The 25,333-nt window shown below is 42.8% G+C and overlaps 2 protein-coding genes across 3 annotated transcripts; one reads left to right on the top strand and one right to left on the bottom strand.

Annotated features, from left to right (window-relative positions):
• The first annotated feature begins 505 nt into the window (after positions 1–505).
• Positions 506–25,333, top strand: rnf207a (ring finger protein 207a). 2 transcript variants are annotated; one of them, XM_079186091.1, is made up of 18 exons: positions 506–616; positions 993–1,183; positions 6,325–6,457; positions 7,042–7,186; positions 7,477–7,558; positions 9,069–9,144; positions 9,642–9,767; positions 11,264–11,310; positions 13,787–13,859; positions 14,830–14,898; positions 15,344–15,412; positions 17,520–17,626; positions 20,485–20,662; positions 22,430–22,615; positions 22,859–22,910; positions 23,001–23,118; positions 23,960–24,052; positions 24,837–25,333. In XM_079186091.1, the coding sequence occupies exons 2-18, from the start codon at positions 993–995 to the stop codon at positions 24,985–24,987; spliced, it is 1,896 nt and encodes a 631-aa protein (XP_079042217.1). In that variant the 5' UTR covers positions 506–616; the 3' UTR covers positions 24,988–25,333. The 2 variants fall into 2 exon arrangements, with proteins under 2 accessions (XP_079042217.1, XP_079042218.1); XM_079186092.1 differs by lacking the exon at positions 506–616 and adding an exon at positions 642–781.
• On the bottom strand, positions 3,518–5,391 carry zpr1 (ZPR1 zinc finger). The gene has a single exon (XM_079186093.1). It carries the CDS (start codon positions 5,263–5,265, stop codon positions 3,931–3,933), a length of 1,335 nt encoding a protein of 444 aa, XP_079042219.1. The 5' UTR covers positions 5,266–5,391; the 3' UTR covers positions 3,518–3,930.

Raw genomic sequence — 25,333 nt, 5'->3', positions numbered from 1 at the left:
TTGAGCAGTTCTTTGGAAGTCAAATCGATTGTCTGCATAATTAACACACAATTACATAGAACTTAAAAAAGGAAATTAGTTGAAGTTGTTTAAAAAAAATTGGACTTGGAAAACAAGTGTTATGTTATTTTATCAAATGTATTAAACCGTCTCTCACATTTTGCTCTTGAATTAGAACTGGATAACACCTATTTCTTTTCATAATGATGTATTTACTTGCATGCAGCTTAAAACAATCCAAAGCTTCGGAGCACTTTTCTAAAACCGAGTTTACAAAGTGCTTAAAAACGATGCTTTATGTGACACGTTGAAAGTACTCCTGGTTCAATGTTAAATACTTGCAATGCAGTCATTTCCACACCTTTCCCTCCACACACCCTGCTTTGGAGTCCAAGACATAACAACACGAGTGTGACTTTAGAAATAGGACAACTGTATTTTTAATCTCCACGCCGCAGCAATATTACATGTCCCTGTAGCACTTTGGCAGCCCTTGGGGGCTGGCCTGAGGTGTGTGCTGCCAGCTGCCTGGCGGAGGGACCCCATCGGCCTACTATTGAAGAGTTTCTGCATTGCTGTCATTCCTGCTGGGGGCAGCTGATAGCAGCACTGAAAGGTAAGACAGTGGCTCTCTGTGCTTTCTGTGGACTAGCCTGCCGCATTTATGGTAGCATGTGTTGGCTGGATGTAGTGTCGGTGCCGACAGTGCCTTTCTATTTGACGTTTCTGGATTGTGTGCTGTGTCACTGAAGCCCCGGGCACTTGCTGCACATCTGACAAGGTAAGAGACAAACTGAGAAAAGGCTTGTTTACTCCAATTAATATCTGACTCTCTTGATCAAAGTGTTGCATAACACATTCGCCTTAGCCTCTCGTATAATAACCATTACACATGCGAAAGCTTTTTGTTTTTGTTGATGTGATGTGATGGCTTTCTAAAACGTGTGACTCAAGTGGTACTCTCACCGTGTCATCGTTTCCTCTTTTTACAGATGGCAGGAGGAATCTTTAACAACTTGGATAACCTGTTTAATGTGGATTGCACCACTGTCCACCCTCTGGTGTGTCACCTGTGCCACGAGCAGTACCAGTCCCCGTGTTTGTTGGACTGCTACCACATCTTCTGTGCCCGCTGCCTGCGAGGCCGGACCAATGACAGCCGTCTCAGCTGCCCCCTCTGTGGGTAAGAGATAGCACTGTGAGGTTGATTAAGATCCAGGCTGTGCATATAAAATCACTCTTGAAAGCAATGGAAAACCTGAAGATGTGTTCAAAGATATGGTAATTTTGGCCACACTGTGTTCACAATAAGGGAGAACAAATGTCTGAAAAATCTGCAGGTTTAAATCAAGTTTCTTAACTAGATATAGTTCATCTAGACATTTATCAATGTGTTTTGGTGTCTGTGCAGGGTATCTACGCCTGGATATCACACCTATGGTACTAACCCCAAAACAAACTGAAAACATGGTGAAGCCGAGTAATGAGAAGTTGATCTCAAACATGATTAACCTGCTTAAATTAGTGTAATAAATACTATTGCTCCTTGAATCCCCTGGAGGGTAAAATGTTCTGTGTAAAAAGCAGCCCAAACGGTTGGACAGAGTTGCTCAAAGAGATTCCTTCCAGTCCAGTAGACCGGTTTGGTTGGTGCAGGAGATTTAAGGAGCATCCCGTTGGTTTCAGAGAGCGTCGAGTCTCTCCGTTTCGGTCTGAGGGTGCTGCTCGGTGACCCACTGCTGGCCTGGTCTGGGTAGAGCAGGCCTGAATGGTCGGAGCAGCTGCGGGGTCATCATGGTCTCTTGTGTAGTCTTTGGCCCCGAAGCCCCCCAGAGAGCAAGTTCCTCTAAGACCAGTCACACAGCAAACAAAGCATACTGGTATTTGGCGCCGGTGCCAGCAGCTTAGGGCAATCAAAAGCAGTCACATGATATCAATCCATTTCATCCCCTATTAAGGAATGACTCGTGGTTCCCGGTCACCTTCAGGTCGGCAGTGTTAACTTTCACTTCATCAAAGCACACATGGATGTAAAGAATAAGGCCCTCCGCTGCAACGTGATAGTAACGGGAGTCTTGACCCAGATTTTTGGTTTCCCTCTTGTGTGCGCATGCAGAGAATCAAACGGTGACGAGTTTGGATATCACTGCATTATCCTCAACTGCTCGCATCCCTTAGATCCAGTTCCACTGGTTGATGATTCATGTTTTTGCCCCATTTGTTTGCAGTGTGAGCACAATATTTGACGTGCACAATGAGAAAACATACAATCAACGAGCAGTCGGCCACCCACAGTAATCAGTGCACACACGGCACCGCCATGCACTGCTTCTAACGCACAACAACTCAATATGAAAGACTAATGTTTGTCACACTGAGAACTGCTTTGACAATCAAAATCATGATGAGCCACCTCTGATTCTGCTCAGTCACAACATCTTACAACTCTTAAAATAGTGCGTCTGTTGAGGCTTCATGTTTGAAACTCGCCCACACGTCGGCGCCATACTACGAGCTAACGGTTGTGAATCAAACAGAATTGATAAAATCACCTCGACAAACTGTGGCTGAACCGGAGGCGGCTGCCACATTTAACTGCCTTCAAGCTATTTGATATGAACCTGTGTTGAGGTAGATAATGTGAACCAGTCAGCTGTACAAGTCAAGAGTAAAACCAACAGCTTTTATTCATAGCGTGAGGCACTGAGACAAAAAAGCAGAGGCAATCATTGGCTCTCTATGGAAATAACCCTGTGGGCACAGAGCCGGCGTGCTCTGCTGGCTGGGCTCAGGCTACAGGGGCCCGCTGCCCGCCAGCTACTATTTCCATCAGCGGCCCGCTAACAGCTGCTCACTCAGGAAGTATGTAATCTAGGAATTCTCTACTCGGCTATTAGTAGAACACAATAGATCCCCGTTGCTATGAAAAGGAGATAAAAACACGCACGGCAGGAAGAACATTACCGCCACAGCAGGTGAAACGAGGCAAACGGCATTATGGGTAAATCATGTCGTCAATGCAACAAACTGACCACTGCATCCGTCAGTGTACTCATTTTCTGTTTTTTTTTACGGTTAACAAGAATAAACTCAATCAAGATAAAATGAGTCGGCTATTTGTTCGAGTAAGGCCGTTTTCCAAACAACAAAAACCTAAAAGGTTTTCTGCATGTTAGTAAACAGAATATCTCTGGGATTTGAATTGATGAATAAAAGAAGGATTTTAAAGATAACACCTGGGCTCTGGTAAATTACAATGGAAGTGTTTCTCACAATGAAATGATCAATTGATTAACCAATTAAGTAAATAATCATGTTTGCAAGCAGCACTCATACGATTACACGAAGATGATCCTCATGTTAAATGTGTAAAAAGCTTCCAGACTGTAATCTAAATCCACAAGCCTGTGTTCATTGTAATGTAAATGATGGATATTCCTCAGATTAATGATGCAGATAAATTAGAAACGTTCCGTCTTTCAACATCAGCCAATTCAAAGAGCAGAGATAATTAATTTAGACAACACTTTATTTAGATGTCATGCTTACAGGTGTATAAAAATAGGAATTTGTCACAGTGTTTTCTCTGAGAAAAGAAAAAAAAACACCTTTAAATGAGAGATAACAGGGCGCCATCTTCTGGAATGTCACAAGAAATGCACCAAACAATGAGATAAAGGATGCATATTTAATAACAGCAGTATCTAGGACCTTTTACAAATGACTCGTTCATTTTCACTGTACATTGAGACAACTTAGAATTCCCTTTGTTAATTAATAGACTGATGGAAACCACCATTCGCCCAGCGTTTAACTTAAAATGTATGGAAATGGGTGAAAATATGGAGCAATGTAAACACACTGGGTGTTTGACTCAACATTAACTAATAATCATTGGCTCATTCAGTCCTTTCAAGCGGCGCTGTCAGTTCATTCCTCCTCCTGATACCCCTCAGTCTTCATGTCGTTCAGGCCCAGGTCTTCGTTCTGCTCAAACGTGCGGGTGTACTTCTCAGTCGTGATCTCGGGATCTGGATCCGGGGCGTACACGTTCTGCACGTAGCTGTTCCCCGTCGGGTCGTCCAGGACGATGTGTACGTCCATCTCTCCGGCCAGGATCTTGTCGAGCTTCTCCCCGAACGCGTGCAGCTTCTCCACCTGATCCGTGACGCCACTGTCGCCGCAGATGAAGGGGTTTTTGGAGACGACCAGGTCCTTGATGTCCGTCAGCAGCCCCTCCAGGGTGGTGAACTTCCCGCTCACGGCCCCCATCCCCAGCTCGAACTCCAGCTCCGGGATGGCGATGGCGCACGTCTCCGACTTGAGCACGTCCCGCGTCATGTCGGAGATGTCGGTGATGTGCAGGGTGATCTTGGTGCCCATCTGCTCCGTGGCCCCGCCGGACTTCACCTCGTTGGTCCGGTGGCCACAGCTGTCGCAGTTGGTGGCCATGATGATGACCTCCTTGAAGTGGGGGATCTCGACGAGCTTCATGTTGGTGGAGGCAGGCGCGTTGCACTCGGGGCAGTTGGTGTTGAAGGCCAGGACCTCGTCTCTCATGGCATCGATGTCGTTGCCAGCCGGCTCCTCGTCCTCCAAGTCATCATCCGCCCGCAGCCCCAGCTGCATGTCGTGCTGGATCGTCCTCTTGAAGTGGGACACAGTGAGAGCCTCATCTTTTTGAGGGGCCATGGGATTTTCGACAAAGCTGTTGCCAGACGGATCCTCAATCACCAGCGTGAACTCGTCTTCGACCTCTTTTAACTCCCGGAGCTTTCGGATGAATCTGTCTATCTTCTCAGCCACCTCTGGGTCAGTCGCCCTCCGGACTGGCTGCTCCTGCTCCAGTCCCGCAGCGGCTCTGTCCAAGAGGCCCTCGATGGTAGAAAGGGCACCTTTCTGGGTGAAGGGAGGGATTTCAAAATCCAGCTCGGGGATCCTGGTGGTCGCACTGTCTGCTTTCACAACCTCCCTGTTCAGGTCCCGTTTCGTTCTGACTTTGAGCGTGTAACAAACGCCTTGATCTTGTATCCGGCCCGCAGACTGGATCTCGGTGTTCGACCAGCTGCAGTTGTCGCAGCTGAAGGAGCTGACGATGACTTCTTTGAAGAATGGGATTTTGATCAGAAGTATACGTGTCATACCGTTCAGGTGGCAGTTCATACACATACTCTCGATCTCAGTGGGCTGCCCGTCTTCGTCGTCGGCGCTGATATCCTTGAAGAGATTCTCCCCTCGCACATTTTCCTCCGAAATAACAGACATTTTCCAACGTCGACTATGTCTCCCTCGGCGGACGAACTGTGTTACCTGCGCTTCTGTGTCTCTTCTGGAGTGTCTCTCTGGAACTTTCTAGATGACAGACCGTCGAGTATCAAAACACACGATGATTGCGCACCGTGCTCTACAGCTACTTCCGTATCCTCTTCTTCTATGGTGGAGGCGTCGTTAAGTTAACTGCTGCCCCCTCAGGCGCAACGCAGTACTGCAGAAGACTATTCAGGACTTTCCTCTGCACGTAGGGCGATCAAACAGGTGTTAAAACTATATTTAGGACTATTTATTAATACCTTGCACTGATCTGTGGCAGAACTGTAACTTAATTTTCGTTATGTGCTTCATTCAGATATTTTTGTAATTATTTTACGTATAGATTTGAATTGTGAATTCAAATTTTCCTTGACTTTTTAAAAAAACAGCATACATTTTTTCATATCTGGAACAATTTCAGTTCTGGTCTGATAGATTTGTGAAAGTGATGCTGTATTTTGTTATACATGTAATGGCATGTGGGTTTTGTTTAAATTCATGGGAAAATCTACTGGAATGGATGTTTTAGTTTTTGTAAAGGTGCTGCACTCTGTTTTGATTTTGACTCTCTTGACACGGAGGATGAAATATAATCTGTCTATAAATAAAAGAGTGAAAACGTAAAGCTCCCACTTAATTAAGACACAGAGCCTATAAATAATTTGAGTGAAATCATAATCTACAAAAAACATTCTTAGGAACACATCTCAGTTGTCCTCATTGAGAAACTCAATTTATGAATATGTAACTATTAATTTACATATACACTTAAAACGTTTGTGAATTTTCATCATGATTGACTTCCAAACTATTCGCGATGTCACAAAATCCTGCTCGTATTTACCCGCCTTCAGATGAAAGGCGAGCATGGAGAAACTTTCTCTGTTTCACTTGTGTTGATTATTCCTGGCATACATGAACTTGAAGAATAACACTCATACTTGCCAGTATAACTTGACTGGTGATACATGTCATGGTTTTCTCAGGCTGTGTAAATGTCTGTCTTTGCCACAGTTACCCATCCATATTAAAAGGGAACAGCTCCCTCCCTCCAGAAGACCGTCTGCTCCAGTTCCTGGTTGACAACAATGCGGACACTGAGGAGACGGTGCAGTGTGCCAACTGTGACCAGGAAAGTAGCAAAAATGTAAGAATTGAACGACAGACCCACATCAATATTCACAGTTATTAAGGTGTCACCTGCACCCATGTTGTTTGAGACAGTTCAACATCTTAGTCCAGATGAACAACTCTCCCAAATCCAACAACTAGAGGGCTAAAAAATAATTTGTTGATACCATCAAGTATTAAGTCTGAAACTGATAATGACAATTATGGATTTCCTAGAAGGTGGAAATGTCATATTGGAATTCTTCATTTGGGTGGTTGTCCCCCTTTTGTACTGACATCAAAAGACTCTTACTTTCGCAATTCGATTTCGATTTCGCATTCGAAGATGTTTTTGTTTGCACTGAAATGAGACAATCCTGGTGAACATTGGTGCTGTTTTTCATTCATCTCAATGTTCAAATCCTTCCGCAAGATTTGTTTTTAATTTGACCACCATGGGGCGCCAAAGTCCGAATGTCTTTAAATTGTACACATAGTAGCTTTAAGACAGGCGTGTTTTTCAGCAACATTTTCTTGTGTAGCTTTAAACAATATAAAATGACGGTAGCATCTCTCCATGTTCAATTTCATTTTGTCTTCTTCTTTTTTTTTCCCATTCAGGATGCAGGGGGGATGTACTACTGTAATACTTGCAGCCAGCCACTTTGCAGTGCCTGCAGGGAGCTGACTCACAAGGCCAGAATGTTTTCCCACCATGAGATTGTGTCCCTGGCCAAACGCTCCAGAGCCAAACACAGGAAGTGCTGTGAGTGCCGCCTGTAATTTACTCCAGCAGAATAACAGGCCAAAAAGGCTTTATACACTAGTGTGTTAGCCCAGAGAAGTGTTGACTCTTCTGTGCCCTGTTTAAATTACTAACGTTGTGTACAAGGCACGATGTTAGCGCTTATAGTGGCAGACTTTTATCAGCCAACTTGTTTGTATTCTGAAACGCTCTTGTATTTTTGTTTCCCAAACCTTCTCATTGGAAAAACAGAATAGTTTAAATCTTGCACTCCTGTGGGCGGAGGTTAAAAGGTGTGTTTGTCTCCACAGCGCTCCACGAGGAGCCCTACATCCTGTTCTCAACAGAGAAGAAGTCTATGCTTTGCATCAAGTGCTTCAGAGACATGCAAGTGTGAGTCAAATCTATGAAGTTCTTCTCTTCTTTTATCCTCTCTTTTCTGTATTCATTTATTGAACAAGGAATGCGGGCTGAGCTCACATTTTGAGCAGGGTTTGAACATATTACTGGAAGAATCACCCTCATTAGTTTATTCCAAATCCACCCAGCGCTCACCAACACTTCACCTATCTTCACCAGAACTGGAACACCACCCAGAGCTGGATCCAAACTCCTGATAGAGGAGCAATAGTGAAACAAAGCAAGAAAAAGATGAGAGGGGAAAAGTAAAGAGACGTAGATAGAGGCTTAGTCTGGCGATAAGAGACCCCCATGAAGTAAAAAAATTAAAATAGTCATTTACATGTTCTGGGAGCTTTTTTGTTCCATAAAAAGGTTGATTTTTTTTGGGGTAAGGACAGCGGAATACATTTCAGGGTATTATGTTGCTGCCCCATCTCTGAACATCGGCTTTAACCTGTGTACTCAAAGGGTACAAGTGGGTAGAAACAAAGAGAGGACATGGTTCGTGATATATTGATCGGGTATCTGAACCCAGTGGGGTTCATTTAGCGTGGAATTTGGGGTTGTTTTGGTTGTAGTTCAAGGTTGTTGTCTGGAGAGGTCGTGCTTTTCCAAAAATCGATTGGCTGACAGGGATGCTTTTTATACATATAACAATAGGTCAATATAATATTATATAATGATAGGCAAATAATGACAGTGTAAATTCCTTACCACTCCAGATCACTCCTTCAAACCGGGTGGAAGTCCCGATCAACAAAGGTTCTATCACTAATGCGAACAGTAGGGGGGATAAAGGGTCCCCCCGTCTGGTCCTTCTTGTCAATGCGAAATAGTCCGATCAGGTATCATTGGTAACGCTGGCCTGCAGAGATGCATCCAAGATAAAATGTATCACTCAAAGAGGTACCTCCCTCTCCACTCCATCACACGACTTCTCCGCGTCCAAAGAAACGACCAGTTCTGCAGTTTCTAAAGAATGTTTGGAATAGAGCATATTAACAGTGTGGCCCATTAAAAGAAAAAAGCTGCTGTTCGTTCATGAAACCAGTTTGCTCCTCTGATATTAAACTTGGGAGGAAATTCTCAAGACACCCAGCTAGAACTTTTGCCAAGATCTTGGCATCAACGTTCGACAAAGACACAGGTCTGTAGGAGGATGTGGGGTCCTGATCACTCTTCACATGCACTGTTATGTTTGTGTTGGGCCAACCACTTTCCAGAGATTCATTGAACACCGAGAGAAGCAATTTGGTCATTTTATTTCAATTTCTTGGGAAAAATTCTAACAAAAATCCATCTGCTGACCCCGGAGCTTTGGTATTTTGCATAGCTTTGATTGATGGTATTACTTCCTCCAAGCTTAGTGGGGAGTCCAGAGCCTCGGAAGCTCCGGGGTCTGAAGTAGGGGCCTCAAGATTTTTGAAGAAATTATGTCAGTGCGGTGATGTCTTTCTCTTCTCTTCTCCACATTGAATTAGGTGTTGTTTGTTTACCACAGGGAGAGTCGGACTCACTGTATTGATATTGAAACAGCTTACATGCAGGGGTGTGAGATGCTGGACCAAGCTGTGCTGGTGAGAGAATCGTGTCTGTTCATCTGCACTTTTGGCATCATGAATAATTCAAGCGCACGGCGGCCGTGATGGTATTGTGAGATGTGGTGCAGGTGCACTTGCGGAGCTCATTACAATGCAATTTGAATATATAAACATATAACTGAGTAGTGTTTGCTTGCAATATTTTGAGCATTCCTGAATTAACCTGGGTCGAATACATTTATATTTGGTATACTGCTCATGTTAAATAAAAATAAAAAAGTTATTTGTATGATAAATATAGTATAGAGTTCCACTTTGGATGCTCTTTCTCAAAATTGGCAGTATTAAAAAAAAAGGATAGCGTCTCCATTGTAATGAGCTAAAATGAGTGCATTTGTACAGCCGAATAGCCTCACCAATGCTCGCATGTTTCAGCTTGAAGTTTGTACTAATGGCTCTGATGACAAATGTGTGTCAGCGCAGTAGCTCACAGGGCTTCTCATTGACAGCGAACCTCCTCCTCCAATCTGCAGGTGGTGAAGGAGCTGCAGACTTCGGCGAGAGAGGCCATCGTTCTGCTGAGAGCAATGATCGGAGAAGTGTGTCTGAATGTGGAGGAAGAAGAGAGTGCGATCTGTACTCTGTTCAACAGCTTGCAGGTAATACAATGATCCTGGTGTGATAGAGTTCCTCCCCTGCGCGCTGACTTGAACCCACGCGTTTAACCCATTTATGCACAAAGACTATATTTTATATGATGCATTTATTATGATGGTTTAAAGTCTTGAAATGTGGTTACTGACATTAGATCACAAGAAAATCACACTTGACTCAATAGTCAAACTCATCAAATACATCAATTTCTTTTTATACATTGCACATGTGTGCATATCTTCAACATGATATAATATATATTCAATATAGACATTTTCTCATCTCACTATATTTGGTCTTTGGGCACATGGGATTACTCTGTTGTCCTCAAATATAATGGAGTAGTTTGCAAAAACAGTAGTCCCTTGTGCCTAAAAACTAGATGGATTATAATAAGAAAAACTCACTTTTTTGACCGATTTTGATAGAGAACACTTTAAATTAACAATGTCAGTTGTGGGCACAAATGGGATCAGATTAGTTGTATCTTCTTCAGGTCAAAATGTTTAAAAATGGTCATCAGGCACAAACATGGTGCGTTCAGAAAGTATTCAGATCCCTACATTTTTCTCACATTTTGCTATGGTGCAGCCTCCTGTTAAAATCATTGAAATGCATTAACAATCTAACCTAATGATGACAAAGCATAAACAGAATCTGAGACATTTTTGTTGCTAATTTAGAAAAAAAGCAAAAACTGAAATATCACATTGACAAGTGTTTTAACCCGTTGTGCTTTCACTTGAAATGTATCTCAGGTGTTTCCTATTTCTCTGGATCTTCTTTGAGATGTTTTTACACCTTGATTTGGAGTCCACCTGTGGCAAATTCAATTGTTTGGACATGATGTGTGAAAAGCCCACGCACCTGTCCACATACAGGTCTCACAGCTGACGATGCACATGTGAGCAAAAACCAAGCCATGAACTCAAAGCATCAAAATGTCAGCGGGCAGCGTTGCTCTTGTCATAGATGATGTACGTGCACGTAACCACACTCCTCGTCTTAATGTTTCCCCTAACCATTCCAAGAATTTACATTTCAAACAGCTGGTGAAGTGGCAAATACATTTGGACTTTTATCTGACTGCCCCTTGATATTTATACACCAAGTCAATAGATTTACTACCCCAGCTTTGCTTAACTTAAAGTGTAAATTAAAATGTCAGTTACAGAAAACTGGACCAAAAACATCTCATCTTTCAGAAACACAGACTATAGTTTAATTCAGAAGTTAAATCTAAAAGTTAAAATACCATCTGAGACTGTTAACGCGGCTCGGCCACTGGAGGTCTCTGTTAACCTATTTGTGAGAAAAGAGTTTTCTTTTTCTTTGCATTCTGAACAATCAAACAGAGCAGACGCCACACTGTGGATTTGACACCTATTTTTTTTTTTTCCCCCACAATCTTGACAATTCATTAGGTATTAGCGAGCTCAAGGCCATTCCCACAGCAGTGTGAGGAGTAAAAGGCTCTGTTTTCTCTGTTCTTGTCTGACAGGAAAAACTAGCAGAGAGGAAGAAGATTCTGCTGAAAGCAGCCCAGAGGTAATATTGAAATATAAGATTTACAGGTCTTGTGTAAAAAATGCTTTTGTTGCCTCGAAGCCTGTGTCATAATATTTACCTAATTGAATGCTATTATCCAGCTGTCAGCAGGTCACTTGATAGTTTCTCCATTGTATCATGCTGCATTGTACAGCGATGAATAGCAGCCCCCTGTTTGCTCTGGAATAATCTCACCAAACATATTTTCTTTTTCTTTTTCTGACACCGAATTAAAAGCACCTCAGGGGGATTACAGATTTGAAAGCCAATGGTTGCATATTGCGCCTTGATCCACTCAATGAAAATATAGCCAACCAAAAAGATTTGGTGTACAAATACACATTATTTACATTATAGGCGTTCTCAAGTCCCTACAATCCACAGCTGCTGCAGGAAACCCTGGATAAGATGTCCTCCACTTTAATTAAAAACAGAGCACCTTTAGCGTGATTATGCCCGAGTGCACGAGTAGTTATGAAGCACACAAACACACATTATTGTACCGTATTGTCACATGATCAAATAGAGACTTGACATTGGACGACATCCACATACATGTTACCCAGCAGTCATTATTCCATATCTGTATATGACAAATATACAAAATGAAATAAGAAATCATGCTTTTGATTTCAAAATATTTCTTATAATCTATTTCTATTTTATTGTTTGTGTAGAATAAACATTTTGTGACTGTTTTACACGAATAAAAAGCACCTTGAAGGAGATGGGTTTGCCTTTTCGAGGACATTTATAGCAAATGCCATTGTTCCTTGAATATAGTTAGGGCTGGTAATCTTTAAAAACTGGTGAATCCAACCCAAAAACCCAGCTTAGTGTTGCCAACTCTTATCCAACAGAAGTAGCTAGCAGCAGTAGCTCCAAAAGTTGCTGAATCTAGCAAGAAAGTTGCCGAGTCGGCAACTCTGACAGCTCCCTCCAAAAGCCACTCCCCTAAAATGATCATTATGAACGTAAACAACGGACATGGCTTTGTTTACTCACAGCTGTCATAGCAACGTGTGGAAGCCTGAGTGACTATTGCTCTCAGGATGTAATAAGATTTTCAACAAAAATATCAAAAATATTTTTTGAACGAGATTACTAACTTTAATGTGAGTATGCATATTTTCAAGGTGGCAATCTGAATCACTTGCTGGGGCCTGTTCTCTGTCCAACACACACACACACACACACACACACACACACACACACACACACACACACACACACACACACACACACACACATCCACTCCATGGGCGCCTGTGCAACCACACTAGAATCCATGAATGTATATAGTGTCTATACTTTTCTAAGAGAAGGATCATAACTTTCTTTTTTCATTGGTGGCCACCACGTTACTTATGCTGCAGCTGTGTGCTGTGTGCAGAAACAAACTGTAAAGTGATACAAATTGAGAAATGACTTTGCAAAAACAGGATAATGACACCCTCCCGTCCATTAATTTAGCATTAACTCACACTTGAATAATTAAAATCGTGCAACATCCCCACCGCGATCATTAAAGTTTGATTTAATGTCATCCAAGGTTTGCAACTAATTAGTCTCTAAGATCAAATGATTGCACATCAGTCAGATTTCATTTAAAGGTGCTGGATACGATTAGGAGGATGTTATTGCTTCTTAAAGGCCACCGCCATGGCGACGGCTGAGCCAGTGGCTCGCAGCTATCGGTGCTGACGACGCTAACCGTGTTTACCTGAGGGGGAAGTGCAGGCTTGTTGTTACTCTTACGTGACGCCACTCTCCGTCGGGACGGCGTTATCAGCTGTAACCTGCCTTATGAGAGCAGTGCAGAGCGGCGGCCGTGAGCTAGCCAGTGGGGCACGCTAACATACACCAACATGCATTAAAAGTACTTGGCCCGGCGACGTCAACGAAGCAGCTTTTAAGATGAATTATCACTTAAGTAGAGGGTTAATAAAGCAGAAGCAGACATAAAACTTGTGTTTTATCTCTTTTTCTTCACTCTGCGAATCTGCAAACACCCATTTTCCAAATTCCAGATGAGAAAAAATCTAAAATGATTTCTGAGCATTTCTTCCTGTTCAGCGCGTGCTCCATCCGTACGTACGAGTGATTGAATGAGAACAATTTTGTCCATATGAGTGAGTGTCTCGAGTTGCAGTCTGCGGGGATCTCTAATGAGATTTTTTTTGTGTCCTCCATCTCTCTCCTCCTCTCTCTCCATTGCCTGGAAGCCATCCAGTGTCTGGGCTCCCGGAAGAGTGTTAAAGGCTATTTATGTCAGGCTTTTGTGTGTCCGGCCTTGTGTGTCTGCGTGCATGTGTGTAGACAGAGAAGACAGATAGATTAGCTTCGGGAAATATGGAGTATGTTGTTTGTGGTTGCCCCTCCTGAGCTGAATCCTCTTGAGTATTACGGCAGGCACTAATGTGGAGGTGTAGCGTTACATGTTTGTGTGTGTGTGTGTGTGTGTGTGTGTTTGCAGTCAACACGAGGAGAAGGAGAAAGCACTAAAGGAGCAGCTCTCCCACCTTACTGCGCTCCTACCAACCCTCCAGGTAGAGTACGATAAATCACACCATAAATATGAGGGGCCGTGGGATGATTAGTGGAGTAGGAAAGAAGAAAATACGATGTTCTGATTTTTAACTTTTTTTAAAAAGCTTTACTTGTTTGTGAAATAACAACAACAAAACTGCTACCACTGGACTGAATCATGACAAGGAGCCCAAAATAGACCGTGTTTGTTTTATTCAAGTCAAAAATGCCACTTTAAAGGGGACATATCTGTAAAAACTAACTTTTTCAGTGCTTGTTGACATACATTTGGGTATCTGGAGTTGCTGCCAACCCACAAAGTGTGAAATACGAAAAAACCCAGTCAGTTTTCAGTGGACTAGATCAGAAAACATGTGACAACAAGCCGTTGTGCCATAGAGCTGGCTACTCTTCTACGTCACAGGCTCATTAGAATACACCGCGCCCCGTCTGGGTGTGTCCACCCACGACTCCAGAACTATCTTTGCAAAGGTGCGCCATCTTTTTCTGGCAAGCCAATCAGAAGCAGACTGGGCTTTTTTTTCAGGAGGGAGGGCTGAAAGAGACAGAAGCTAAAACGGAGCATTTCAGACAGAAGGTGAATACAGGTTTATTCAGACAGACAGTATCGAGAAAAGTAATGTGTTTTTTGAACATTAAAGCATATAAACAAACCCAGAATCCAAGTATGAACCTAAAAATTAGCATTATACCGTTTCTTTTAAATATTCTTTGGAAAAATCTTTATGAAAAATCTTTATCTGAAAAGTAGCACCGGCTAGTAGAAGTATAATGTTGCATAAAATGAAGATACCTTCAGAGTAAACCTTCAGTTCCACACTTTTATGAACGGGCTGTGAAAATGGTGATTCTGCTCAAATGGATTGTTAGTTTTTGTATTAGTTAAATCCCATTTAGTCTCTGTTTCAGTCTGTTGGTTGTCTCATATTCCATGTTTGAAATCTAAAATTGAGTCTCTGATGTTTTCAGGTGCACCTCGTCACCTGTTCGGCCTTCCTCAGCTCAGCCAACAAGTTTGAGTTTTTGGACATGGGCTACGTGAGTGCTGCCACGTAAACGATGAGATGTTTTATTATCGTTGCTTTTCACAAGAATTTAATCAAATACATATAGAGAGTTGCAGTGCATGCGATACAAGTCATATGTGGTTAAGAGAGAGTAGTGGGGGAGGCGAACGTGATGATTTGACTCAACACGGGAAACCTCACCCGGCCCGGACACGGAAAGGATTGACAGATTGATAGCTCAAAAAAACCTTTTTTTCTGTGAATATAAACAAGTGAATCTATAAAGTAGAGAACTATTGGATGGCACATTATCTGTGATTCTGAAAACGTGTCTACATAACAAAGTTCATTCTCCCAGAGTTGTCTTGGCAGGAGAAAACTTCCATTATTAGCTGGACAGAATTGGTCTTTTAAAGGAGGCTGTCCATAATGTCTCCTCGAGATGAAACACATCACTCATGTTCTTGCTCACACAGCAACTCATGGAGAGGCTGAAGAGGATTGTAAAGCTCCCTCACCGACTGAGACCGGCGCAGAGCAGCAAAGTGAGTAGGAGCCGCCTTCCTGCAGGGCTGGAAGAGGTTTGAAACCCAGAATGCAATCCACTGCAGCGTGCTGATTAGTTGTTTCACTTGTTCCCAATGCAGTCTCACCTCTTTCTCCTCCGCGGCTCTGAAGCCTGGAACCAATTTAACCTTTATAAGAAAGTTAAGTTCAGTGCCTTCCAATGGGAGCTGCAGTCATTCATTCATGTATTTATGAGGGAAAAGACACATTAGTCGTGATGATGCAAATGTTTCAGATTTAGACAAAAACGCTAATTTTAATCTGCAGACAAAACAACCACAAAGCACATATAGGAGGGTAGAAGAGCAAACCTTGTAAAACGTATAGAGAACGTACACACACAGGCACATTTTACAGTAAGAAACAAGACTTAACATCTACTATGACTACACAACTATAGTCGTTCAAGCAGCTTATCAAGTATAAGCTTAACTAATAGAAGGAAAGCAGAAATCCAGCCAACGCTCACAGAAAATAATAATAGTAAGTAGACCTCAAATAAAGATTATTTTTAAAAGAGAAAATTCCGACACTAATTCCCAACCTCTTTTTAACATAATAAATATGTGCACTCCAAAAATACATCTGTTCTTTTTTTGTATTTGTTTCAGTAGTTGTATTTAAATTATTGCTGTTAAAGTCAGAACCAGCACCAGACTACGCTTCACGTGCATTGGAGCGTTTACTGGCGCGCACACAGGCGTCCGTGGTGGCTAACCATTGCAAACATATTTTCTTTGGTAACCAAAAGCTGATGCGTGGTTGTCAGCTTGGCAATGACTTTTAAAGTCATTTTCAAAGTGAGTGTTGAGCCCTGGTAGTGGACCTTGAGCAAGGATTGTTGTTTTGTGTGTTCAAGCAATCACTGCTGCAGTGTTTCCTTAAACAGAAATCCCTGTTTCCTTTCAGAAATGTCAAAGATGTCACGTACTGAGAAGTTCAGTCAGTATTTATCAGTATTACATCAGTAAATAAAGCTGAAACAGACACATAGCTGACACATTTGAGCAAAGATTCATTCTGGTGGTTGTGAAGGCCACAGCAAGTATGACACATACATCTGATCATTTTCATACTCATCAAAACATTCAGTCAGAATAATCTACTCGATGTAAGAAGTAACTTGATTTTAACTTGACTTGACCTACATTGGAAACAAGTGCAGTTGTTTTGGCAGAAGGGACATGGGTGGTGATGGTGGAGTGTTGTCAACACACCCACGTTTTAATATTTTAGTATTACTATATTTGTAGGTGTGGTTCTTAATGAAAACAGATTGCTGCTTAATAGTTCATGTCATGGGATGTGGTGCAGGGGTAGAGCAAAGACTCAAGTGCAGACAATGGAGACGAGGTGGAAGGCAAGGTTGTTTACTTGCACAAAAACAGGAACCAAAAACAACTCCAACAGGGAGCGCGAAAAATACAAACTGAAGTAAAAGGCAACGTCCAAAAGGCAAAGTCCAAAAAGACAAAGTCCGAACCCCGGGACGTGGCGAGAACAAACCTGGAACACGGCGCGCACACACAGGGAAGCAACTAAACGATCCGACAAAACAACAGGGAAGCAGGGGAGTTTATATAAGAGGGGTTGACAGAGGGAAAACCCAGGGGCAGGTGATTGGGCACAGGTGTAGTGAATGAGGAAAATCAGGAAACACTCAGACACACAGGAGGGAGCCGGGAGGAGACCAGGGGCGGAGCTACAGAGACAGAGACACAAAGGGGGCAAAGCCTAAACCGTGACAGTTTATTGTGTATGGTCATGTTTTTACTTTTCTTTTGAGTCGTTTACTTGTATATTTTGCTTAATTGATGATGATGAGAAAAATAATAATGATGCTATTGTAATTATTATATTTCATTTGTTGCTATTGTTGTCAGGTTGCTATTTGTATTTATATATTGTAGGATTGACTAATATAGGATTGGGCCTTAATCTGGCCAAATCCTGCCATAATGTAATGTTGTTATTTATTTTGGCCCAGCTTTTTTTTTCTGTTTTCATAGAAGGAATACATAATATTATGGCAGAAATACGTGCATTTGTACAAGACTAAGTGATGTTTTCTCTGTCTTCCATTAGATCAACACAGACTACAGAAGTGAGTTTGCTCGCTGTCTGGAGCCCTTACTGCTGCTCGGTCAGCGCTGCCCTCCTTCTGTTGTCGGATCTATAAGCGTTGCAGCAAGGTGAGATCACTTACTTAATGCCAACTATCATTTGCAAAACAAAAGAATCCCTTACTCTAAGGTTTTATTTGACACTTTTCGCTGCCTGAATAATAACTGCAGCGTCTTTTGGATTCTTCCAAGAAAGCAAAAAGTCTGGGCAGAAAATGTCACACTTGTGAAGCATCTAAACTCGAAATCCCCCAAATGGTTTTGGAAGTACAGATGGTAGACAGCGATGAGTGAAGTGAGAGGAAAGGAGGCGCCATGCTGAGTCCCAGTATGGAAGTTATTCTGTCTATCTGTAAGCTCTGTGCACGGATATGTTTACGTAACTCACCTTTGTTGCATGGGGGCTGGGAAAGAGGCAGGCGATCCTGTTTTTAGAAAGCTCTGGTTTTGTTGCGGTCCGGGACACAAACACAGCAGAAAACATGATGGATGGTGCTGCATTGTCAGAAAACCCCAAAACTCTGAGAATGCTTTGACAATGCCATAAAGTCTTTTAACTTAGATTTGTTTGAGAATCACATCAGATCACCAGAAAGCAACCTTTATTCACTGCTACTCATAACAAAGACTTTTGTCATTTTCCCGCTGCTTCATGTCCCTTTGTAGGCCTACTTGGACTCCACTGACCGATTTATTTTTCCACATCAGTGTCCCCCAACTGTTCGCAAGTCCTTAAGCCCACCCACCAATGCCAACATACTGACAACTCTTCTTTCCAACTTGCTTAGCGCCCTGGCAGTGCAAGATGCAAAGTGGGCCGGGATTGGTGGCCCTCCGGCTGGCACTATTTTTATCGTAATTTCACAGAACTCTCCAGGATTCATCTGGAAGTTGGCACGCAGGAGCAGCCGGGCCACTTTGTTCCAGGCCGCTGATGTCACAGCTTTAGAGAGTCTTTAATTGGCGTCAGTGATGGGAGGTCAGAGGCTGGATGTGCAGAGGATGACATGTGTAGGGTAGAGAGAGAGAGAGAGAGAGAGAGAGAGAGAGCGGGGGATACGTTGTTTAGACAGGTCCTCTGTCGCATCAACACTGGGCAAGAAGGAAGGAGTAAGAGCCTGCCAGACCCCAGGTACATTTATATACATTTTATTCATTTAAAGTCCTTGCAGTTTATTCTCTTGTATAGGGTGTCCTGAGTTTGTGATATGTGCCTTAACTTAGAGTGTGATCCCCAAATAGATGTAGCTTTTGTAGCTGAGTGTCGTGAATATTGATTGTGATAGAAGGTTGAATTAAATGTGCTTTACAGACTGAATTCTCAGCGTAGGTTTATAGGAGTCTCTGGCTTCCTGCTCTCTTTGGTGAACATCTGCTGATACCATGAGATGAGAGAACAGTCGTTACACAAGGTGCTCGACTCGACAATTTTTCAAGTCCACTACATACTTCAGTTACCAGGAGGAGGAGGAAACAAGCTTTTCCTCACCGTATGGTCGTTCAGAATGACGCCCACATGGCGGAGCGTTTTCCTCTGAATGTGACTGAATGTGGTGTTGTGTCTGATGCTTCAGTCGCTGTCTGAAAGCTCCTTCCTCTACTTGTGAGCCGCTAATGCAGGATGCAAACCGGGCAGGGATTTGGTGGCCGGCCAGCTGGCTGGCCCTATTTGTATCATAATTCCCCAGAGCAGAAGTGAAGTTGTTCTTTCATGCAACTGATGCTTCAGTACTGGCAATGTCTTTAATTGGTTGTGTTAGAACACAGTCTGGATGCTCAGAGGACAGCATTTGTACGGCAACGTGAGAGGATGTATTCACACCGGGGCTGCTGTAGAACGGCCGCAGGCCAGTTATGCTGTGTGAAGCATGAAGCCGAGACTATGGTCCTACTGGAACCCAGATACATATATGTTTATCTAGTTGTTTGGATATGTGCTGCACATACGCACTTTCACACTACTGGTGATGGAGAAGATGTGTTTTGAGTGACAACAAGTAACAACAGGCAATTTGCTCAAAGTTGTCGGATAAGACACGTCATGCAATCTTGCCAAAAACTATATTAAACTCGCCAAGCTGCCTGAGTCGGGGGACGGTTAAGAATAGTGCACGAGGAGTCAGCAGGCAATCAATGGCGGTATAAAACAGCCACTAAAAGGGACTTTGAGAAAGTGTGAGTCCCCGCAACCTTGAGAGGTCTTTCAGCATGCAGCCCTAACTGGCCACCCAAAATATTCTGCAGTTTGCTGCAGCAGAATGCGGGATTAGCGGCGGACAGACACTAAGTTGCACATTCACTCACTCAGGGACGAACACACACAAACACGACCGATCACATGAGCCTCCTGGCGGAGAAACAAACAAACATAGCCAGACAAAAACAAAAGGACAAATACGTACCTAAAAAACAGGTTAGCGGTATTAAATGAAGCACTTTAGCCGGAGCTGCTCCGAGGCCGAGGAAGTGTCTTGAGACAATCGAGTGTGTATCACATGTGTATCGGACAGTGGCTGAGGAAGTTATGTGATACAAAACAAAGTAGATGGTATGTAGAACAAGTATACAAAGTTGTATATAAAGTAAAAGTAGAGAGTAGGTTGTAATAATGGGCATTCTGAAGCAGGGTGTTTTGCATACAATATGCACACAATTCCCAACTGACTACAATGATAGAAAGCTCTTGGAGCCAGCAACCGGGAAAACAAATATTAAGAATATTGCACTGGGTTCTGAGTGTTTTGAATAGTGCAAGCTGTACATGTGCTATATTTATGCAATATTTATACAGTCAGAACAGAGCTGGTCAATTATAATTATTTTATATGAGGCTTTATTCCCGCTGTGGTCAAAGAGACCGGGGTGAGATAGATGTAATGCTTCATACACAGAAAAAAGACATTCATGATGATTGTTCTTATCCTCAGGCACCAGTCCCCTCTCTCCATGTCTTGCCGCTCCCCGTCTCTCAGTGAGATGCCCCTGGGCTCGGTGTGCGGTCGAAGGCCCACTTGTCACCGCAACATCTGCACCAAGGTCCTCCTGGCTGAGGGGCGGGAAACACCCTTCACCGAGCACTGCCGCAACTATGAGAACACCTACAGGGTGAGTGCTGTGACGAGCAATGCTGAGGAGTATCTCATCCTGAGAAAAACATTTGAACAACACTTAAAGGGTAACTTTGGTATTTTTCAACCGTATTTTCCAATGTTATTGTGTCTAAGTGACTAATGAGGAAAACGTTTTTTTTTAAATTGGTCCATTATTGAGGGAGAATGCTGCAGCCGGCAGCCACTAAACAGCACCGTACTCCAACACAACCAACTGTCCTCCTCTCTCCATCTCTTCTGGCAATAAGTCACATGACACAATGACAAACAGGAAAGTTTATTCCATCATGTTGTCAGGCAGTTATAATAACAATCTGAGCCGGTCAGTGGCAAAAACAAGCACTTTTAATGGACTCACATTGAGGGTGAGGAGTTGTCCCGGGCGATTACATTACAGCCTCTTGAGCAGCGTTCCCTCAATACTGGATCAATAAAAAAAATGTCCCCATTAGTCACTTTGACGCAAAAACATGGTTGAAAAACACAGAATTTACCCTTTTAAAGGAGATTGTATATGCTCGCAGTGCTTTGGGCTAAATGCTAACATCATGTTTAGCAGGTTGGCGATATTGTTTACCACGTTCACAGTCTTGTTTTAGCGTGTTTCTAAAATTAGCTTATTAGCTAAACACCAAAAAAGGTGAAGTGCAGATGATACTGATGGGAATATTGTTAGTTTGGCAAGAATTTGGTCATGAATCAAAGTATTGGACACATTTAAAATGTACCAAGATAATAGCACTTCATGAAAAGATCATTAGAGATCATCATAGTTATTACAACTCTATGGGGACCACACAGCGAGTGTATAAAGGGAAATAAACTTGGAAACCAAAATTGCGAAGAACACATTGTTGTTGTTTCCCCCGTTACTGCGGGGTGATCATCGAAGAGCTACCTCTCCGATTCAGAGATATTTTTCATCAATAAAGATTAAACAACTGTGTTTCCATTCACATATGAGTCTGCGCGTTTTGGATGATCAAATTTGAAAAACGTTGACTTTGCCAAATAAATTCTGACGTGTCTAACGTTTAACTGGCATGACTCATTAGCTGTTTCTGCTGTCAGCTTCTTCTCCGATATTCTCATAACCTTGTAATCCTCGTCATCGTCTCCGAACAACATGAAACATGGCCGATACAAACTGACTTGAAAAAGCAACTTAAACTTTGCCCAATTGCAACAAATCGCTGTAGTAGCCTCTCTCCATTTATATTGTCGTAGATGAGTTAGTTAGGTGGCCAAGCTGACTTTATTGGTTTCCGGTTGGCAAACCTCTACTTTTTACTCTGTTCATTGGTGGATTACAGACCTGCTTAGTTTATACCATTTTTTTTTTCAATTGTTTATTTAAGATTTGTTTGACAATTGAGTGGAAAAACGGCTAATAGAACACAGAGGATATCTTTATTTATTTTAATGAATTGACAAGAAGTACTTTCGGTTGCAGGATAATTTACTAGTTGTATGTCCATAGTTAGTTAAATAAAAGTGAGATAAATCTCCTTTATTTGGATCCATTTTGGTTAAAACTGCTGCAGCAACTTCTCTTCCTGGACGGACGAGGAGCCATCTCTGATCCTCAAAGTAACACAAAGGGTAAGGCTGCAGCATGAATTCCTCTGGGAACTCAGCCTGTCTAGTGGACAACACGCTTTTCACGCTCAGATGCACCTCACCTGGCATCCGTACACTTTAAAGACATCGAAGCGCCTCTCGAGTGTCGCGTCCAATGTACCGTATACTTGTGTGTTCATAGACTCTCCAGACGGAGATTCAGAATCTGAAGGACCAGGTCCAGGAGCTGCACCGAGATCTGACCAAGCACCACTCCATCATCAACACGGATAAAATGGGAGAGGTCATGGACAGATCGTTGCACATCGACAGCCAGATAGCTTCCCAGCACTCCACCGTGGAGACTATGAGAGTCATGTTTGAAGAGGTGCGTCAAGTGAAACCTCGATGATGACCTTTAGTTTGTACTTTCCTCTGGCAGGCAAAAAAAAAAAAAGTTCCTACATTTGTCCTCAGTCAGTAGCTCTAGCTGCATACTAACAAGCTAGTTCCGCCCGATGTTATAAATGCAGACTGCTAGTAGTGCAAACAGAGGGAAAAGAAAAGAAGCAAATGTCAGGGTACCCCAAGAGTACAATGTGAGAATCATCTTACCACATTCTCCTCACAGATCTGGGATGAGACTTTCCAGAGGGTCACCAATGAGCAGGAGATCTATGAAGGTCTGTCTTCTGAGTTTGAAATGTATCACTCAAACATTTGATCTCTGTCTTGTCGTTTTTAATTTCATTTTCTTGGTTTACTGATTCCAGCCCAGCTTCACGACCTGATGCAGCTGAAGCAGGAGAACTCTTACCTGACCACAATCACCAGACAGATCCGCCCCTACATCCTGTCCATCGCCAAAGTCAAAGAGAGACTTGAGCCCAGGTGTTGTATTCAGAGGATAGATTACGATATAGCCTATATATATATAGTACACTATATTGGTTACCTGACTGCAATCATTGGGAGGAAATGAAAGCCACCAGAGCAGCTTTGATTGACACAAAAAAATGGAGGATAAAGAAAACAACAACATCATAAAATGTTGCAAGTCTTGTACACTAAATTGTATTGCGTAGCATCACCAAACCAAGTCAATGCGTCTTTTAAGGCTGTGCTGTTTTCCTCTTTAAATCCCAAGAAAAGAACAAAACCAACAGTGAATTATTTATTCTGGCACATTATTCCTTTTGTGACACAGAGCGTCCAAGGTCTATTAAAAGCACATTAGTGAGGCCCATGGTTGCACCGGGTGACATGTTCCTTCATTACCAGGAACACACACACACACACACACACACACACACACACACACACACACACACACACACACACTGTAGCTTATCTTAACTTAAATCCACATGCACCGTTCTGCTGCAGTAAACACTCACTGGAGCTACAAATTTGTTTTAATCTGCGGCTGAGAATAGTCCACAAAACCTGCAGGCATTTACCCCTGGTTGCATAATGCTCGCTAAAAACTACAGCGACCAGCTGTTTTGAGAAATTCCCGAGCCCTATTATCAAATAATACTCTACATTTGTGAGCTGTGTTTAAGGATTTCCATCTTCAAGAGGAGCAAATTGACTTGGGGCTTGAGTGCCACAGAGCGGGGAAGTTGGAACATATAACTACACAGACTTACATATGGTTGGGTTTTAGCCATGTTCTTTAACAGCACCGACAACTAAAGGAAATGGTCATATTTCAAAATGTACTTTTCAGGTTTCAGGAACCTAGAGAGCACCATGACGACCGCACAGAAACAATGCTGAGAATCTATGAAGACAGCACGGTGGCTAAAGACAGTCAAGACAGGTACTGAAAGTCCTCCACCGTAGTTTGTCTGTTTGTAAAGCCTTGTGATAAAAGTTCTCTCTACGACACTCAGAGCTTTAGTTAATCAGCGAACAGTTATTCTCTGTAAAGATGTAATGCAGTAGTGTCTACCTGAGCAGAGAATGAGGTCGCTTTCCCTTTTGAGTGTTATTATCCGAGCTCCTCCTTGCTAAGAAGGTAACATACCGGTGAATGAGCTCATGGCCCACCTATGTAGATTAAGTATTGCAATTTTTATATATTTACACCCAGTATTACAAACTGGATGCCCGTGGAACTATGCACACAGTTTGGAATGCTTAAAGCTTGTGTATTAACAAAAAGACTCCAGACTTCTAAACTCTAAAAGAATTCAATGGATTTCACTCAAACCCACCAGGACTGACATCTGAAGGACTGTCACTTTAAGGACCACACCGGTAAAATGTCTCCAGTCTCAACACATTTCAGGCTTGAGTTGTGACGGATTTTATTTGCACAACTAAGGGAGGGGAAACAAAAAAGAAGTTTGTGTCGTGATCTCTGTTCTTTAGTGACAGGTCGTGTTTCAGCACTCCATCACACATCCTTACAAATCCACGTGGGCTCGATGATCTCACAAGAAGGATGTAAAAATACAGCATTTGTGATAATGAATCCCCGAGGCCTTCTTTTAGTAGTATCAGCCAACCAACGTTTTCAAAATATAATTATAACATTTATTAACTGTGTGTTCATGTATTGGATTCTGGAGTGAAGCGCCTCGTTTATTTCTTCTTGACAGTGACAACCAGACCGGTGTGGCAGACCCAGACCGACACAAGAACAACCGCCCGCTGATCCTGGAATCGGGGGACGGCTCTGTCAAGACCGGTCGTCCGGTGAGGCCGAGGGTTCCCACAGAGACGTCCAGCCACAATGAGACGCCTTCATAAACACCATGTCATCTGGTGTATGTGCCCCCCCCCCCCCCCCCTCTCGGTGCAGCGCTGGACCTTTATTCAACCAGAACAAGGCCAGGACGGCGTATGACTTCCTCTGCTATGTGGAGGCTCTACATAACAATTCCTCAGCAGTTTCTCAGCTCCAAGGTGAAACCTTGGCTAGACACCAGCGTGGAGGTGAAAGAGTGTCGGAGCCGGACGTGGACAAAGATAACAAAGAGTTACTTTGGTGTTATTTACTGTATAAGAGCCGTGGACTTGTAGCAGCTTCAATGAGCAAAACAGAGTGAATATCCTGCCTTTTGTGGCTCTATTTGTGCTTTGGCTGTTAAAATGA

Source organism: Pholis gunnellus (assembly GCF_910591455.1).
Source record: "Pholis gunnellus genome assembly, chromosome: 3".
NCBI classification, from domain to species: domain Eukaryota; kingdom Metazoa; phylum Chordata; class Actinopteri; order Perciformes; family Pholidae; genus Pholis; species Pholis gunnellus.
This window is presented reverse-complemented; position numbering and strand designations above follow the sequence as displayed.

Excerpts from the sequence above, each read along its gene's own strand:
- rnf207a (XM_079186091.1), top strand. The coding sequence starts at position 993 with ATGGCAGGAGGAATCTTTAACAACTTGGATAACCTGTTTAATGTGGAT. Across the intron at positions 20,663-22,429 it reads ACTATGAGAACACCTACAGG|ACTCTCCAGACGGAGATTCA; the intron begins GTGAGTGCTGTG and ends GTGTGTTCATAG. Across the intron at positions 22,911-23,000 it reads TGAGCAGGAGATCTATGAAG|CCCAGCTTCACGACCTGATG; the intron begins GTCTGTCTTCTG and ends TACTGATTCCAG.
- zpr1 (XM_079186093.1), bottom strand. The coding sequence starts at position 5,265 with ATGTCTGTTATTTCGGAGGAAAATGTGCGAGGGGAGAATCTCTTCAAG.